The sequence below is a fragment of the Rhipicephalus microplus genome, chromosome 7, assembly GCF_043290135.1.
Source record: "Rhipicephalus microplus isolate Deutch F79 chromosome 7, USDA_Rmic, whole genome shotgun sequence".
NCBI lineage: Eukaryota > Metazoa > Arthropoda > Arachnida > Ixodida > Ixodidae > Rhipicephalus > Rhipicephalus microplus.
The window spans coordinates 81,161,612-81,179,325 of record NC_134706.1 but is presented as its reverse complement, the minus strand read 5'-3'; the positions used below and the strand labels follow the sequence as shown (position 1 = coordinate 81,179,325).

The 17,714-nt window shown below is 47.7% G+C and overlaps 1 protein-coding gene across 1 annotated transcript in view; it reads right to left on the bottom strand.

Annotated features, from left to right (window-relative positions):
- step (cytohesin steppke) overlaps positions 1-17,234 on the bottom strand; it is a 90,694-nt gene extending 73,460 nt beyond the window's left edge. Inside the window, exon 1 of the mRNA XM_037430569.2 lies at positions 16,962-17,234. Within this exon, the coding sequence (XP_037286466.1) occupies positions 16,962-17,049 (88 nt within the window). The 5' untranslated portion in view covers positions 17,050-17,234. The remainder of the gene's footprint in view (positions 1-16,961) is intronic.
- Between the last annotated feature and the right edge of the window lie 480 nt (positions 17,235-17,714).

Genomic DNA, 17,714 nt, shown 5'->3' with positions numbered 1-17,714 from the left:
GTAAAAAGACAAAGATTCCTCACAAAACAAAACACTTAATAAACAGTTGACTGGACATGACGAAACACATCTGTAAACACCCAACAAAAACGTTCAAAGTCAGTAACTAAACCAAACGTTCGAAAGGGGCTGAGTGATGGGAGTAGCGCAAGATATCTGTTCGGTCTCACCCACACGCTGGATTCCGCCGACGATGAGCAAACCGGAACGCGGTGATTCCGGCTTCAGGACGCGGGCAGGACGGGGATGAAGGAACGCTGGCTGCTGACGACACGTCGAGAAACCAGGCCGGAACGTGGTGGCTCTGGCTTTAGGAGTGTGGACCCGTCTGTGACGAGAGAACGCAGGCTGGTGGTGACGCGTCAGAGAACCAGGGTCGACCTAGTCAAGCAGCTGGGCGCACAGCTCGGGCCCGGAGCCCGACGGCTGTAGCTCGCCTGCCGGAACCGAAGTCCGCAGGCTCTGGAAAGGAGTTCAGGACCGGATGGCCACGGTCCTTTGGAGCGGGAACACGACGGCAGGAGGCCCCGGCCGGTTGAAGACCTGCAGGCTCGGGTCCTACGCCCGACGGCCCATCTTCAGCGCCCGGTCCGGTGACGACCTTCCGCTTGCCCCGTCTTCTTCGAACTCCCCTTGCTCTGGTCTGCTCAGGCTCCTGCTTCAGCTCTGGCCCACTTGTCTCGTTCTCATTGGAGATACTGCTGTCTCGTGGTGTCAAGCCATTGGGCCTTGAAATCTCCGTGTTCGCTGCCCATTGGATGTTTTACCTTTTGTTTACTTCACGTCCTGCCACGCATCCTCGTGCTCGACGCTCTTTAACGTCGTCATTCTTGTTTAAGCAGCCCCGCACGTGCACTCTGGTATTTCTCCTTTTGTTTTTTTTTTTTTCCGTGACGCGCACTTTTCGAAGGCGCGCACTTTGAACGCGCACCACACATCACATACGCCCCCCTTTCATTCAAGTTTTTTTTTTAGAAAAAAAAAACTGCCGATGAGTGCGCGTTCGGCACTACGTCACAATTACACCACATATTTGCACCACGCAGTTCAACACATCACACCGATGGCACCACACTGCTTCTTCGTTGACATGTCTCACGTCGAAACACCGAGTCCACAGAACGTAACATTCAACCAACAACAATAAGAAAAGTTTTTTTTTTTTTCGAGAAGAAAAAAAAAACTGCCGTTGAGTGCACGTTTCGCACTGCACCACAATTTACCCACATATGTCCGCCACACAGTTCACTGCATTGCCCAAAGGTCCACATTCACTAACCTCAAAATACGCAAGAAGTGAGAAAAAGTATGGACACATCTAGCGGATTGTGAAAATCCCCAAATTAGTAGTACACCACCCCTTTTTTTTTTTTTTTTTATCATATATACCCTATCATCTCAAAAACTATACATCATGTTAATGTTACATTGCATGTAACTTCTTCAAATATTTACAAGCAACACCCTTCCATGGTCCGCAAGCAAGATCCAAAAGAAACCAGCGGGAAATCGAATTTGACGCTTAAGTTATAGCGTCCCGTACAAGACGTTTAACTGCTCTAACCATTTGACAAGAGTAAGGAATCGGAAGCCAGTGGAAGAATTCTCGACCGTAAGCTCGTATGAACCTAAAGCTGTGTATCACCAGGTTCCCAACCTCGAAATCACAAGCATACACGCTGGAATGTCTGTATGCCAGTCGGAGGCGTTGCCTCCAGGCGCACCAGTACAACCACGCCTGAATCATTTCATCCTTCCCACGAACGCCTTGCTTGAGCTCGTAAGCCGCTAATCGTTGAGACATCTTAACAGAAGCGACCTCTTCAACCGAAGATGCCAAAGAGCACCAGTCGGCGTCCTTCCTCGTACAATAACCTGCTGGACCATTACTGCCTTCTGGTTCACTTTCCATCCCTTCAGCTTTCTGTATTGCTTGTTCATCAATACTTTCAACCCTTCTGCCTGGGTCATCGTGATTACCCTCATTGTCACATATAGCTGACCTACATCGCAACTCTACTCTCTGTTCTTCAACACGTGCTTTTGCATTTTGCTCCAATATTCTTCTAAAAGCATCATCTACAATTTCCCGAGAACACAAGCCATCTCTCTGTATGGGCAAGTTATAATCATGGTGAAAAACCATGTCCGTAGCGTCTGTTGCTATCTCCAGTGGCCCAAAACAATAGGTAGCTGCTACATCAGAGCTTTCATTATGGCATTCGCCGGCATTACCTAGGAGACCTTTTATTGCTCCTTCAGCGGAGCTATTCAGAGGCAATCCTACCTCTGAATAAAGTGCGCTTGACCTCTCACAGGTTTCAAAATACCCTTTACTCTGAATGGAACGTTCTTGTTCCATGCTCACGAAGCATTCCTGCGCTTCAATAAGCTTATCGAGTCTCCTAGTCTTTTGACTGTTTACCTCCCTGTCATACTCTTTCAGAGTTTCTTTCTCTAGCGAAAGGTCATGACGAGGTACAGGGTCAGTCTCACGTAAATTCAAATCGCTCCCGATGTAACTGCTTTCAGAGCACACCTCATCCACTGGTTGACTACTCTGGCTCTCAGACCACGTATATTCAGCGTTTTCCCTCTCAAGCCACTGCTGCAAATCCTCATATTCTAGTTCCAACAGTCTCTTCTTTTCGCGCATCTCTATCTCGAGCAGCCTTTTCTTTTCACGCATTTCTAGCTCAAGCTGCTCCTTCTTAGCGCGTGTCTCTCGCTCGAGCTTCTCTCTCCTAGCCCGTGTTTCTCGCTCGAACTCCTCTCTCTTAGCGTGTGTTTGCAATGCAATCTGCTGCTTTTTAGCGTCACATATCGCAGCCCGTTCCTCACGCTCCCTCTCCATCCGCTCCGCGTACCATACTCTAAACTCCGCTCCCGTCAGTCCCATTTTATCCGCCAACTCAATTAACTCCCACGTGTTCGTCATCGTGTTAACCGCGTCAAAAAAATCTACTGGAAAAACAAACGACTTTGTCCTGTCGCGGCGGACGCCAATTTGTGATGCAGGGTTCTTGTTGCTGATTTGTTTTTCTCCCGGGCTGAGCCTCAGAGAGTTTTGTTAATAAGGACAAAGCCGTTCGGTTTCCAAGAAACACACAAAAAGTTTAATTGAAAAGTAAAAAGACAAAGATTCCTCACAAAACAAAACACTTAATAAACAGTTGACTGGACATGACGAAACACATCTGTAAACACCCAACAAAAACGTTCAAAGTCAGTAACTAAACCAAACGTTCGAAAGGGGCTGAGTGATGGGAGTAGCGCAAGATATCTGTTCGGTCTCACCCACACGCTGGATTCCGCCGACGATGAGCAAACCGGAACGCGGTGATTCCGGCTTCAGGACGCGGGCAGGACGGGGATGAAGGAACGCTGGCTGCTGACGACACGTCGAGAAACCAGGCCGGAACGTGGTGGCTCTGGCTTTAGGAGTGTGGACCCGTCTGTGACGAGAGAACGCAGGCTGGTGGTGACGCGTCAGAGAACCAGGGTCGACCTAGTCAAGCAGCTGGGCGCACAGCTCGGGCCCGGAGCCCGACGGCTGTAGCTCGCCTGCCGGAACCGAAGTCCGCAGGCTCTGGAAAGGAGTTCAGGACCGGATGGCCACGGTCCTTTGGAGCGGGAACACGACGGCAGGAGGCCCCGGCCGGTTGAAGACCTGCAGGCTCGGGTCCTACGCCCGACGGCCCATCTTCAGCGCCCGGTCCGGTGACGACCTTCCGCTTGCCCCGTCTTCTTCGAACTCCCCTTGCTCTGGTCTGCTCAGGCTCCTGCTTCAGCTCTGGCCCACTTGTCTCGTTCTCATTGGAGATACTGCTGTCTCGTGGTGTCAAGCCATTGGGCCTTGAAATCTCCGTGTTCGCTGCCCATTGGATGTTTTACCTTTTGTTTACTTCACGTCCTGCCACGCATCCTCGTGCTCGACGCTCTTTAACGTCGTCATTCTTGTTTAAGCAGCCCCGCACGTGCACTCTGGTATTTCTCCTTTTGTTTTTTTTTTTTTCCGTGACGCGCACTTTTCGAAGGCGCGCACTTTGAACGCGCACCACACATCACAAGCATAGTGGGTCATGGAACAAACACTGCAGCTGTTAAGCGCATCTCGGTCGAAATCAAGAGGACATGGGCATGGCCCGGACATGAAGCGCGTAGGCATGAAAAACCACTACGCATTAGAGGTCTGACCGCACGTACGCGTTAGAGCGTGTCAGCCGGCTTCATGCATGGCCTCCCTGATTGCGGGCGCGCGGCGTGGTACCCGCTGTGCGCCCGCAATCTCGGAGGCCATGCTACATGAAGCTGCGCACCCTCTCTCGATCGGGAAAGGATGCAGCGGCGCCCGGTCGGAAAGCCGCGCGCTGACGCGCTGCAACGCGTACGTGTGGTCGGGCCTTAAAAGTATAGTTAAGAGCGAGACGCTTTTGACCGTATTAGTAAAGTACAGTTTCACAATACCGAGAACACCACTCTTACCGCGGCACGATACTTGGTAAGCGAGAAAGCACGCGAAAAGAGACTGCGGGTGGAGACTCCACCTTGAGATCCCCGCACCAAACACCGTGACGTCATCAATTTTTTAAGACGTCTCAGGTCCTACACGTAGCTTCTAATCGATAAAATCAAAGTACGTTGTAATCTGTGGGTGCCACAAACTTAGACCAAGAAGTCTCAGAAAATGTCACCGAGCCAATGTCACCAAAATACAAAAAATAATACATTGTGGAATTTCTTACGTCACGCGGGTTCCTACAGATATTTTAACTAGATAAAAATGTCGCTGAAGTACAAAGCGCACTTGAAAAAAAAACGGCTTATTGTAGCAGGCAAAAGTGCGCGCAACTACGAACCGAAAGAACACGCTCTTTAACGTTGTCCCCAGGGTACTCTCCTCCATTCTGTTTAATGCACGTTCGCCACTACATGATTTGTTTTAGTTGTTGATTACCCTACGCATGTTTGATTTCAACACTCAACTACTCAAAGTTATCAAAAAAAGGGGGGGGGGGGGGGGGGGTATTAGTGAACGACGAACGCTTTACAAAAGAACGTAATGATCACTGATCACTCAGATAACAATGTTCGCTAAGCGAAAGCCAACACTCTCAAAAAATATCGAGTAAAAAGGGTGTCTTTTAGTTCCACAACAATAATCGTCATGAGGCTTGCGTGCGCTTCCTTTCTTGAAAACTCGGCACTGGTCACTTTCCTATGGAGAATGCAATGTAACCCTGATAATGGGCATGTCGATCGTGACCGGAATTTACCGGGCGCGGGGCGATAGTGCAAGGATGGAACGTATTATAGATGACGATTATTGTTGTGGGATAAAAAGACACCCTTTTTACTCGCTCTTTTTTTAGAGTGAATAAGACTCAACCCCCCTCCCCCAATAAATAAGAAAAGACAACGCGAACAACCGCCTGAAAAACTGGAAAGTGACTGCAAATAAGAAGCCGAGATCCACGTATTAAAAGCGGAACTGGCAACGCTGAATCACTGCCTTTTTTTTTATATCGCTCTCACTAAAACACACGTGTGGCGAGCCGTGCCTGCCCTACAGCAGTCTAAATTGAAAAAGAAAGGAAATAAAAAAGTTGTAAAAGAGCGTGCGAAACACGTGCCAACATTTTGCAAAACACGGCGAAACAGGAGAAGGGTGAGAGAGAGAGAGAGCACGCGAATCCGGGTTTCGGGTCAAATTCCGAAAGACCGAGACGAGGAAACCGACACCGAACGCCAACGCGCCACCGACGCCGCCAGGCACGCTGATCGCGCTACAAAAACCAGAGAGAAAGAGAGAGAGAGAGAGAGATGGAAGAGACGCACCTTACATCCGACGTGTGTACTACATCGTACGCCTCGCAGACGACTCGGCGACCACAGGCCGGTCCGCCACCGAGGTGACGCCCTTCTACGCACCTGCAACCTGTGCAAAGCTGGCCGCAACGCGCACAGGTGTACCGACGACGACGACGAAGGCGTCGTTAGCGTTCGGCCTTGTCGACGCGAGAGGGTTCCACCAGCAGCCCATTAGAGGAGACCCCGAGGGTTATTGCGCGAGAGACGGCGAGCTCGCCCAACCGAGAAGCGTTCCGCAGAGACGACGACGACGCCTGCGGACATTTCGGCGTCGCTGATGGGATCGTCATTAGGACGACCGCTGCGGGAAGTACACAGCTGAGAGAGAGAGGGAGGGGGAAAGGTGTTACAAACCACCGATGCGAAGGCCTCGCTGGCAGATCGGCAATTTCGTTCATAGGCGGCTTCAGAGGAGACGTCATTTTCCTTCAACTGAAATCTCATTGGTAGCATCTCGTCTACGCGGTTCATGTAATGTGGCATCGGCGACAGTGCGCTTCTTTTAGTACCTTTAGTTGACAGTTACTACCATGCCCGAGGTGTTTGCCAATAGCGTTCCGTACGCAGCGTCTCGAGCATGGACAGTTGGGTGCAAAAGAAAAATCTAAACAAACCCGAAGGGTATGTAGCACATGCCCCCTGTCGAGACGCAGGAAATGCTGCACAGCCTAATTCAGACTAAGTTTTGTACGGTAAGGAAAGCGGACCTTAACCACATTACGTGGCAATGTCGAAATCACTCCCCTCCCCCCGAGTTTTCGTAAACAAATATGTGGGAGGCTGCCATGCGCAGCTACAACCCCGACCTTCAGGAGGCTATCCTGAAGTGGGCTGAGGTGGTCGAAGAGGCCTACCGCGAGTAGGATCCGTCGCTTTCTCGCAGCCCCTTACCCTTAAGATGGGATAAATAAAGTTATCTCTCTCTTTCTCTCTCTCTGCACAGCGAGAGGCGGTGCCAAGAAGGGAGGGCAAGGTAGAATGGGGACGCAAATATTCGCCAGCATTCCTGCTGCTTGGTCCAAGCGCAGCTCATTCTTCGTAACCTCTACCTTGACATTGAAGCTAACTTCAATTAAATTTCCTTGCGTTTTTCAATGAAACCGCAACAATTCACTGGTGATAATCTCACGGGTGCCGGTGAAATGTACATCATCGTAGGAGATATGTTTATGCTTCACTGGACGAATGCATACCGAAAGAAATAAACAAAACAACATGAAGAAACAAAGACTGAAACGATGAAGATGACCTTAGGTGCCTTCGGCACAGACCATGAGAATCTCGCTCCCTGAATGACACGAAAAAACAAAGAATAAACAACTAATCACTTTAGTTGATTAAAAATGATAAGGCCAGCGGAAACATCGCAAGCCTGACAGGAATCCCTGCAATGGTAGGAAACAGGAGGTGCTCAGACGTTGCCCGAGGCAGGCCGAGAGCTCCGTACACTGCGAGCGTCACTTGTCCGTTCGCGTCGCCAGCCGGGCAATGAAGCGACAGGTCAAGAGCGCGATGACCGCTACGCGATAAGCTTCCCCTCCGCATCGGTCGTATGGGAAAACGCCCCTCTTCTAGGTCACGTGACAGGCAAGTTTCTGGACTGACAGACTATAGCGTATACTGCACTCTATAAACTAGTGCACTTCCGGGCAAAAATGACAAACGGAAAAAAGAAACAAAGAAAGGAAGTAGGCGAGAGCAAACAAATAAACGATTCATTTGCATAGATTGGCGCGGAGTCGTCCCAAGAGCTCTCCACGGCAGATACGGGGAACGTCTTTTGACTATCCAAGCCACCTGACCGAAACATAACAGACAAAAAGACAGAAAATGTGGGCAAAAATATAAGAAAGACAGTGAGGACGGCATAGGCTGACCACGTCTGTGTATTTTAAAAAAAAGGCAAGTTGCATCCAGTTTAAAAACTTAAAACAAGTGAATCCAGAATCTTTGCTCGTTCCAGTGCACCGAGACTACTTTCGACGAGTTATGCAATAGCAAGGGACTAGCGACAGGCCCGGAACCTGTGGGAATCGAAACACTTCCAAGAGTTTATCTCGTGTTGCAGGGGGAAAGGTAAATAATGTCAGTACCTGCGTTGAACAAGATTAAAAGAAAGAAACACGTTTCGCGAAGACGGCAGCAGTCGAAGAACCGATACACGGGCCGCTGAAAGTGCCTGGGGGTAGAGAAAATGTCGGAAAAGACGCTACATTCGAAGTTCGTTACAACGAAGTAGCATTGTAACCAAAATGGTTCGTTATATCCGGTATTCGTTGTAACATTAGAGATAAACATAAGTACTGTCGAATCGGCATTATCGCTTACGCAAATATCCCAGACTAAAGAAGGCATTATTTGGGGAGATCAAAACCATTATAAAAGAGGTAATGCTTCCCTGTCTCTTGACGGAATTTCGCACTTCGGTTCATGTACTGGCGCAAGCTTTTCGCGCGTGTTTGTGTGTGTGCTTGTGTGTGCGCGCGCTGTACGACCGATATTTCAGCATTTTTTTAATAATTAAAAAAATGAACATGAATGGTGTTTAAGTAGTTTTTTTTCAATATTTATGTAAATTTTTATGCTACCTTCCGATTGCGGCCTTTCGTGAACTACATATTATTTCGCTAGGGCCGACATCACAGCGGCTATAGCATTTTCGGTTTCGTTATAAAAATATATATCTCCCTGAAATGAAACTTGGCCAACCAAGGGTCGTATCTGGTTAGTTATAACCGATAAATCGCTATGTCAGGCTTCATTATAACGAGGTTTAATTATGTGCATATTTGCCGGCGATCGCGGAACGGTATACAGAAAGCGCAATTAAGCGGGATCCCGCTAAAATAAACTTACAAACTCCGCTTCTTACAGATGTGGACGTGCAGAACTACTCATAAATCTGGGAGTGGACGCCACAACAAGCGGCCAGAAGACGCATGTTCTGACGTCATGATGAACAATAGAAGTAGCGCGAGAAAACGTGGAACAAGAAGAATGTTACAAGACAAGCGCAGTTTTTGTTCATGAATTAGCAACTCGCCCCACGGTCTATTCTTATGACGTCACACCAATTACTTCGACGTTCGACGGAGTAACGCAGCGAAAACACGGCAGCTGTAAAGTATCACCAGTTCTAGCCAACGCTGACAGGCATCGAAAAAATAATTATCTGATACCATGTAAATAGTAGCAACTGCATTTCGCGGTATGTCATTTTTTTTTTCACGAATCCAGAACCAACTTGGCATTGCTGCCAGGCTCATATATAGAAATAACTATCATGGTATGGCAGAAATTAAAAGCTTATAATCAGCCACGTCCTGCAAAAATTGAAATGCTTATCATTTCTATACAATAACAACCAATCAGCGATATGACGTCACAGAGAGAAGAGCCCCCACCTTCGACCTTTCTGTACCACACGCGATAAGAGTGTCCCAGCTCGGACACGCGCCCAGAGGAAGTCGCGAGATAACAGAGGCCACTAAACCGTGACTAAGATTAATTGCTGAGGTTTGACGGCCCAAAACGACGATATGATTATCAGGGCCACCCTAGCGGAGGGCGCCGGAAATTTGGACCACCCGTTGTTCTTGAACCTGCACCGAAATCTTAAGTACACGAGCCTCGGGCACTTTTGCCTCTATCGAAATATGGCCGCCGCAGACGGTATTCGAACCGGCGACCTTCCGGTGGGCACTCGGGTACGAAAACCAATAGACCACCGCAGTGCATACGCAGCGTGACTAAGCGTTCGCAGTTGAGTACCTACCAGCGGACCTCGAAGATTAATTGCGTATCGGTTCTCTGTGTCGCCTTACTGGAAGCACCACCCCATACTACACCCCCCCCCCCACACACACATACACACACACACACACACACACACACACACACACACAAAGTGAAAAGCAGTGCACAAAATTCCTCGCACTTGATCCTCAAAACACGGTGTACGGTAAACACCGCGATAAGATTGAGCGCAGTGAAGTCAGTTTTATCTTGACTCTCCCTTTTTTTTCGTTGTCACGCCGTACATCCAAACGGCATCTGTTTCGCCTCCTCCTGTAAATATGCCGTGGCATTCAGCGGCACATCACGCTGCGCCTGGCGTCCCCAATGTGGCCGCCGTATCGACGCAGCGGCCGCGAACAACCGGCGACTCAAGTCTAAACCGAGACTATAAACCCGGCAAGAGTCCCAAGCTGTCTGCGGTTGCCACTGCCGGCGAGTGCATTCAACTATGGAAATGGGTATAGAGCCTAGACATCATCATCAGTCTGACTACGCCCACTGCAGAACAAAGGCTTCTCCCATATTCCTCCAGTCGACTCGGTCCTGTGCTTGCTGCTGCCCCTTTACACCCGCGAACTATTTTGATCTCATCTTCCCACCTTACTTTCTGTCTCCCCTTCGCCCGCTTGCGTTCTCTGGGAATCCAGTCTATTATTACTCTTAATGATCAGCGGTTATCCTGCCTACGCGCTACGTTCCCCACCTTTGTCCTTCCTCTTTATTTCCACTATGATAGCCCCGGTTTGTTCCCTGACCCACTCTGCTCTCTTATTGTCTTTTGAGGTTAGCCCTATCATTTTCATCGCTCACTGCGTCGTCGTCAGTTTATAGGCTGAATCCTCGTTGTAATCCTCCAGGTTTCTGATCTGTTCATGATCACTGAAGTGATTGATTGATTGATTGATTGATTGATTGATTGATTGATTGATTGATTGATTGATTGATTGATCGATTGATTGATTGGTGTGTGAGTGGGGGTTAATGTCCCAAAACCACCATACGATTATGAGAGACGCCGTAGTGCAAGGCTCCGAAAACTTCGACCACCTGGTGTTCTTTAACGTCCACCCAAATCTGAGCACACGGACCTACAGCATTTTTGCCTACATCGAAAATACAGCCGCCGAAGCCGGGATTCAATCCCGCAACCCGAGGATCCCTGAATTGATGATCACTGAACTGGACAAGGAGAGCAGAAAAGTAGGTCTTGAAATAATTCTGCAGAAAACGAAAGTAATGTACACCAACCTCGGAACAGAACAGGGCTTCGAGATATGTAGCAGTGCACTTAAAGTTCTAAAATAGTACGTGTACTTTGCACAGGCAGTAACCACGGATCCAAACCTGCAGATTGAAGTAATTAGAAGAAACTAAAAATGGGGTGGAGCACATTCGGCAAGCCTTCTACAATCATGACTGGTAGACTGCCACGGTCCCTCAAGAGGAAGGTATATCTGCATCTTGCCAGACCCTAGACATACATAACGTCGAGTAAAGAGTGTAGATGCACAGTCACTCGCAGCGAGTGCACTCGGCAAGAGCATGCAGAGATAACGAGACTGGAACCTCAAGCACGGATGTCGAACTCCGTATCTATTGACTGGAGAGGGAGCGGACTGCTGCCGGAGCACGGTTTCAAATGCACATCACAGCTGGCTAAGCGTCCCAGATGTATTGTGCCAGAACTTAAAAGTAAAAAGATTTTTTTTTGTAATCGCCTGGCTTTGAAGTGCCGAAAGCACGACATGACAGACTACTGCAGATTGGGCGTGCCGGTGTATCGTATTGGTATACAGCTGTACGACATATAATGTACTTTAATGCAGCAAGATGGAAATGCACAACAGCTCATTTCCTTCATTTTCTTGTAAGCCTCCAGGTTTCTGTTTGAAAAGGGGCTGCTGCCCCTTTTCTTCGTGGTCTAACAGCTACGCTATAGCAATGAGACTTTATATGCGTGCTAGCAATGGGTGGGCTACTTTGCAACACCCCTTACTCGCGCAATTCACGTCTGACGAGATTCTACGTTCCTGCGACGCTATATTGCACGTTTTGAGGAGACTGCTTCCACAACCATGACATTCATATTGCCATTTTGTTTGTCGAAGCAGTTTCAAGCAACAGCGTGGCTCTGCGGCACAACATCTTGTCGCACACGCAACCTGGGTTCGATTCTCGATCGGACCGGAGTTTCCTTCTTCATTTTTTTATTTGCATATTTGTAGATTTTTCGTCGACGGACAGGATGATTTTTCGGCCACAACCAACCACGCCAATGTACTGACACCGAAATTTGCGCGAAACGAGCTGTTCAACGGAGTCCCGTTAATGATGATGATCATAATCATTAACGAGGCTGCGTTGAACAGCTCGCGGAATTCCAGTGTCAGAGTTGGCGTCGAGACAAGGAAAACGGGTACAATACCGCTGCAGCCGGCGACGAGATGCAGATATAAGTATCATCACAGTATGCAACCGGTGCAGAGAAGAAATCAATATAAATAAAACAAAAAAGTGGGGTGCGCCCGCTCGCGCAAGAAACGGTACTCCCTAATTTTCTCGGAGAATCGCCAATACCGCGAGGACCTCCAGAGGGCGGGAGCACGGTGCGCCCATGTCGCCATTGGCCGACGCCGCCCCGATTGACGCTCCACACGACCTTCGGTCGCCTATAGCCTGTCAGGGCGCAAGGCCGAGCCGCATGTTTATAGACCCTTTCACTGTTTACAAACACAGGCCCTTGGTGACATCCGGTTTCGTTTACCGATTTGCCTAAATAGCACCGGTGGGCAAGAAGAGCGTTACGAAATAGCCCGCTGATTTTCTACACTTTTCCTCCATTCTTTGGCAAAATATACTGAAATGAATGTTCTTTTGAGCTACATAACTGCAAGAGATTGCCTTGAACATTGCGCACGTTCTTTATGAAAAACTAATAAGAGACTATCATTTCCCCTATAAAAAAAAACGTTAAAACACTTTCCGTTTTGGCGTTACGAGCTGGTATAACTAAAGTGACCGGAAGTTTTTTTTTTTTTTTTTTTTTTTTAAGGCACAACGCTTGCGATCTTGAAACCGTCTATACACCTTTTCACAGGAAGGAAAAAAAAACACCGCCATGATGGGCTGTGCGCGAGAGTTAAAAGCGAAAGGCGCAGCCTTGTCAATGCATTTTTGAGGGGACGCGCCAATTTGCACGGCCCAAGGAGGGATATGGCGGCGCCCAGGGAGGCGTTTATGAAAAGGTGAATACGCAGCGTTACGACAGCGTCTATAGACGCGCCGAGATGGAACAAACGCGACTGCAAGTGAGTAGTATACGTTCCCTGTACAGCGAATTGACACGTTTATTTTTGTGTGAACAGCACACAGCTGCATTTGGCAGGGATATACGTTCCACTGGCTTAACCATGCACAACACGAAATACGACGCTGAAAAGGAAACTGTATGCCGTTAGTATTTTAAACTTGCATTAAACATATTTTAATAACTTGTTTATGTACTGGTTGGCGAACCAGGTGCCGCCATAGGTGGCTTCATCTGAGGTTTAGTGGCAGCCGTAGTTGGCTGTAAGCTTCCCATTTTACTTCTTTAACAACTTAACAGTGTTTATATATATATATATATATATATATATATATATATATATATATATATGTGTGTGTGTGTGTGTGTGTGTGTGTGTGTGTGTGTGTGTGTGTGTGTGTAGTGGAGCATGCGCACTAACGCGTATGCGCCTTCAAAAGAGAACGAAGAACCCCGTGCTCTGCTTGCGCGAGAGCTTGTGCCGCCTTTGCCAGACTTGCCGTTCGCCCATTTTCCGTCGCGACCTCGTTGCGACTCCTCTGTTCTAATAAACATCATCGCATTATATATATATATATATAAAAGTCCAAAATGGAGGCGCCCATGTGCCTTACGCAAAATCGTCCATATACCAGTATTTTTAAGAAGGCCTCTTTCAAATGAAAGTCACTGGGAGTCTTCATGTAGTGAATATAAAACAAACTGATAATGATGATGATCTTAATGCAGGGATGTCGATAATTTTCGTGCAATAAAACACGATAAGTAATCGAGATGTCTTTGACAACCTCGGGTTTCTTTAGCGCGCGCATGAATGAGGACCTTTTCTTGAAATGGGATAAATCCAGAACCGAAACTAGCTCAAATTAGGCTCTAACGGCGCATACTTGCTCTGAACTTTCTTCTAAAACAGTAAGAATAAATTATTGTTAATCATTAGTGATTCTTGTATTGAATTATCATTAATTAGTGGCTTATTATTACTGTTTTATAGGAAAGTTGGGAGTATTGATGTGCCAGTACAGCAAGTTTCGGTTCTGGATTAAGCCAATTTAGAAAAAAAAAAAGGCACCTCAAATGTTCTTGCTATTTCATACCCGTCGAAATGCGAGCCGCAGTGGACATGGCAATCGAACCCGGCTCCTGCCGCTGTAACAACGAGCTCAATCCATCGAGAATAACACGTACAATGGCCAGTTCTCTATTGAAATATTTTCAAGAGGTTCGTCCGCCTACAAATTTTCACACGAACATCATTCACGTTTGCGTGTATTTTTCGTTCTTCTTCACTTATTTATTAGACAACCGACACATCTTACCATAAATCTAGTGTCGACCATGGAAAATCAAGGATGTCATTTCACAGCTCTCGAACCATACGTAGAAGCCACTTCTATCGCAATGCACTGGTCGCATAGCCTATTCGACAACACTACGACTTGCACCCAATTGCAGCTTTTTTTTTTTTCTTTTTGCCACATCTAAAGGCTGTCATGCTACTCCTCATCAAGTCATTGTCGTTACACCTGCTCGTCGCAATTTGCTTAAAACTTGCAGAAACATCCTTGTCGTTGCTGAAGACCTAAATAGAGTAGTAACGGAAACGCAATTTTCTTTTTCTACCTCGATCTGGTGCGCTTAGCGCTATACAGTTTATTGAGGAATACAAAAGGATTACCTGTACACGTATACATCAGTGCAAATACCAAGCAATTATAAGTGGCTTTAAAGACGTTCAAACCACATTTGCTCACGCAAAAAAAAATAAATAAATGTGCCTGCTGTATTGCCGCTTATGCTAGCGCTACACTTATCGCCCTGATATCCTGATAAGATAGCTATCCCACACTTCCCGGACCAAGGTTCGCGAAATTGTATTCATTATCCACGTCCCCTCATGGCCGCCATATTTTGTCTTTGCTTTAACGTAATCTTATCACTGCGGACCGTTCCATGAGGCAGGTAGCGAGTCTTATCAGTGACGTCAACGCCAGGCTAAAGCTTATCGCCCGACCTTAGGTCGCTGAAAGTCCCCGACTGGACAGAGTGGGCATTATATATATATATATATGCATGCGGGTCATAAAAAAACTAAATTGGGTCTACGGGCTCTCACAGCAAGTCAGGGGAACTAGATAGCACCATCTAGTCTTAATACCACCCCCATTGACAAAATAGCTAGACATGTCTGTCGTTCTTATCGACGATGTTGCATCTGCTTTTGTTGCAAGGCCTAGGCAGCGTCAATTAAGCATGTAAAAGCTTCAAGACTTGATCCATGCGAGCCGTAAAATACAGGCAGGGTATAATATAATCGCGGACGAGCAAACCTTGCTCTCGCCACCTTTCTACAAGTTTATGATGCGACCTCCCTGACATGCCCCTAATCAGATGACCTGATCGTTGACCCGACGGTCACAGGATCGAATCCCGCCTGCGGAATTTCGACGGAGGCGAAATGATAGACGTCCATGTGCATAGCTTTAGGCGCACGCTGAAGAACCCGAGGTGGTCGAAATTTCCGGAGCCCTCCATCCACTACGGCGTCTCGTCGTGGTTTTGGGGCCGTAACATCGGAACAATAATTTCATTACCGTCCTCAGAGAACACTCGGTATACGGCGAAATGTACGCCGCTTCGCAGAAAACGAACAGCTGACAGAACTCTTAACATAAAAAATACCAGCGAACGTCAGACGTGACGTAGCGAACAGAAGATCAGGCGACTGAAAGAACCATCTGTGCGATTCTGTAAGCCAGCCGGTGAAAGCGACGTGTGACTACGCTTTGGTCCTGTTCTTTGTTTTTACATTCCCAAAACCCGTACGTGGAACGAGATCCGTTAGAATTAGAAATCACGCCGTAGAAAAGGAACCCCGTACGCCGCCTGCAAAGAGCTGCAGGCGGGCAGCTTTTTCTAGCAGGCCACAAAAACCAGTTTGTCCCGACAGACGGAATGACGATTGACACCGCCATTATTTAAAAAAAAAGTATTGGGAAAATCCGGCATCTGTCGTTGCATACAGGACGCAGTCATAGGAACGTTTGATAGTAAAGCACGAGAGAAATGTAGACGTGATGCAACTATAATCGCAAAGCACGAACACAACGGGATGCCAGCATGTCATGCGGTCCTGTCATAGCCATCGCGTTAAACTAAACCAGCTGAACAGCGCTGGGAAAAAAAAAGGCAGGTTTCAATTTTCAACTTCTACAAGGAAAATGCGGGTATCGGAATTGCCAAAGCAGGATTCCCAGACACTCCGGAACAGCTTTTTATCTTTATATTCTTTTGCGTCAGCGAGAGGAATGGTCAATACAAAAGAAGAGCGATTTTTAGACAACGAAACCCATTTGCTGCATTCCCAGAAGTGGGTCTCTATAATAGCCCTCAGTAATGATGCATCCTACGTTTACTTTTCTTTGACGACAACGTTCGCCAAATCTCCTACACGCGCACGATCACGGCATCTCTCCAAAGAAATAACGTGTCAAACGCCAATTAGACGAAACCAGCTGGTTAGGTAGCTTGCATCATCCGCTAACCGGCCGCTATTTAGAAACCGGACAAGCTCCGGAGACCGTTCCAGTTTTTAGACCGAAAAAGAAGAAACGTTATCCCCGCAACGCAGAACAATCGAACCATTTCAGAAGGCGCGCGCGACAACGCATCCGTTTTGGAAAACCACGCAGATCAAGTCAACCGCGACGACTGGCATACGCGAGATAAGAAGCCGGGACTTTTTTTCCAGCGCGAGCTCGCACAGGAAACTCGCGTTCAGGGGGGAGTGAAGTCGTTGGACGTTGCTCGCGGCTGGTCCGATTGTTGTTGTCGGCTATCGATTTTAGTAGCCGTTGTCTTCGGTCATTGCCCGGTGCCAGCGACTTTAGACGACGCCTTTGAGATGTCGCAAGACAACAGTCACCATCGGCAGGCATGCAAATGCGTGACCAGTCGGAGAGAAACAAACGATCCGTAGGCTTACCGGACGTAGCGAAGGTCTCCGTACTCCTGGGCACCGACGCAGTCATGTTCATTTCAGAGTTCCCAACGGGCGAAGCGGGATAACGCATCAACGGGCCAGAACGTTGGCGATGGACGAGAACGAGAGATAAAAAGTTAGGCGTGTAGTTAAGAACGGTTAACTAGTAGATCAGCGAACGGGTAATATAAACTCGAAACGTAAACGAGATCTCGGCCTTGCAAAACCAGCTTGCAAGACCACCCCCTGCAGCAGTGAGAACGGGAGGGGGGGGGGGGGTGCTCGGCAACGCAGTAGGCCTTGCAACTAGGGCAGTTTTTCTGTGTGTTATAATGATGACGCTACTTGCCTTTTAATGCAGTTTCGGTTTCGGTTTCAAGTTTGATTGTTAAAACAGCATAGTTTTTGAGATGCGCTCTTAAAGAATAGTGCGGATTGCGATTTTTAAATAAAAAGTTCACAATTCAGAAGCAACTTTTTTCGCGTTTTGTGCTTAATAAGTGAGTGAAAGAACCAAAACACTGAAGAAGAACGGCTATTTGGGCTAGTTGGTAGTCAGCGCCCGTGTTGTCCTCTTTGCTTTCCTTGCCTCGCCTTTCGTTTCACGTTTCTTCTAGCACCTTCGTACTCGCGCTGCAGCCCTTATAACCAAAAACACGTTTTCATTTGGTTTTGAAACATAACGGTGATTGTCCATCACCAACGTTTTGGCGCTTCATGCACACAAAAACATTGCCTTTGAGATTAGCACTTGGC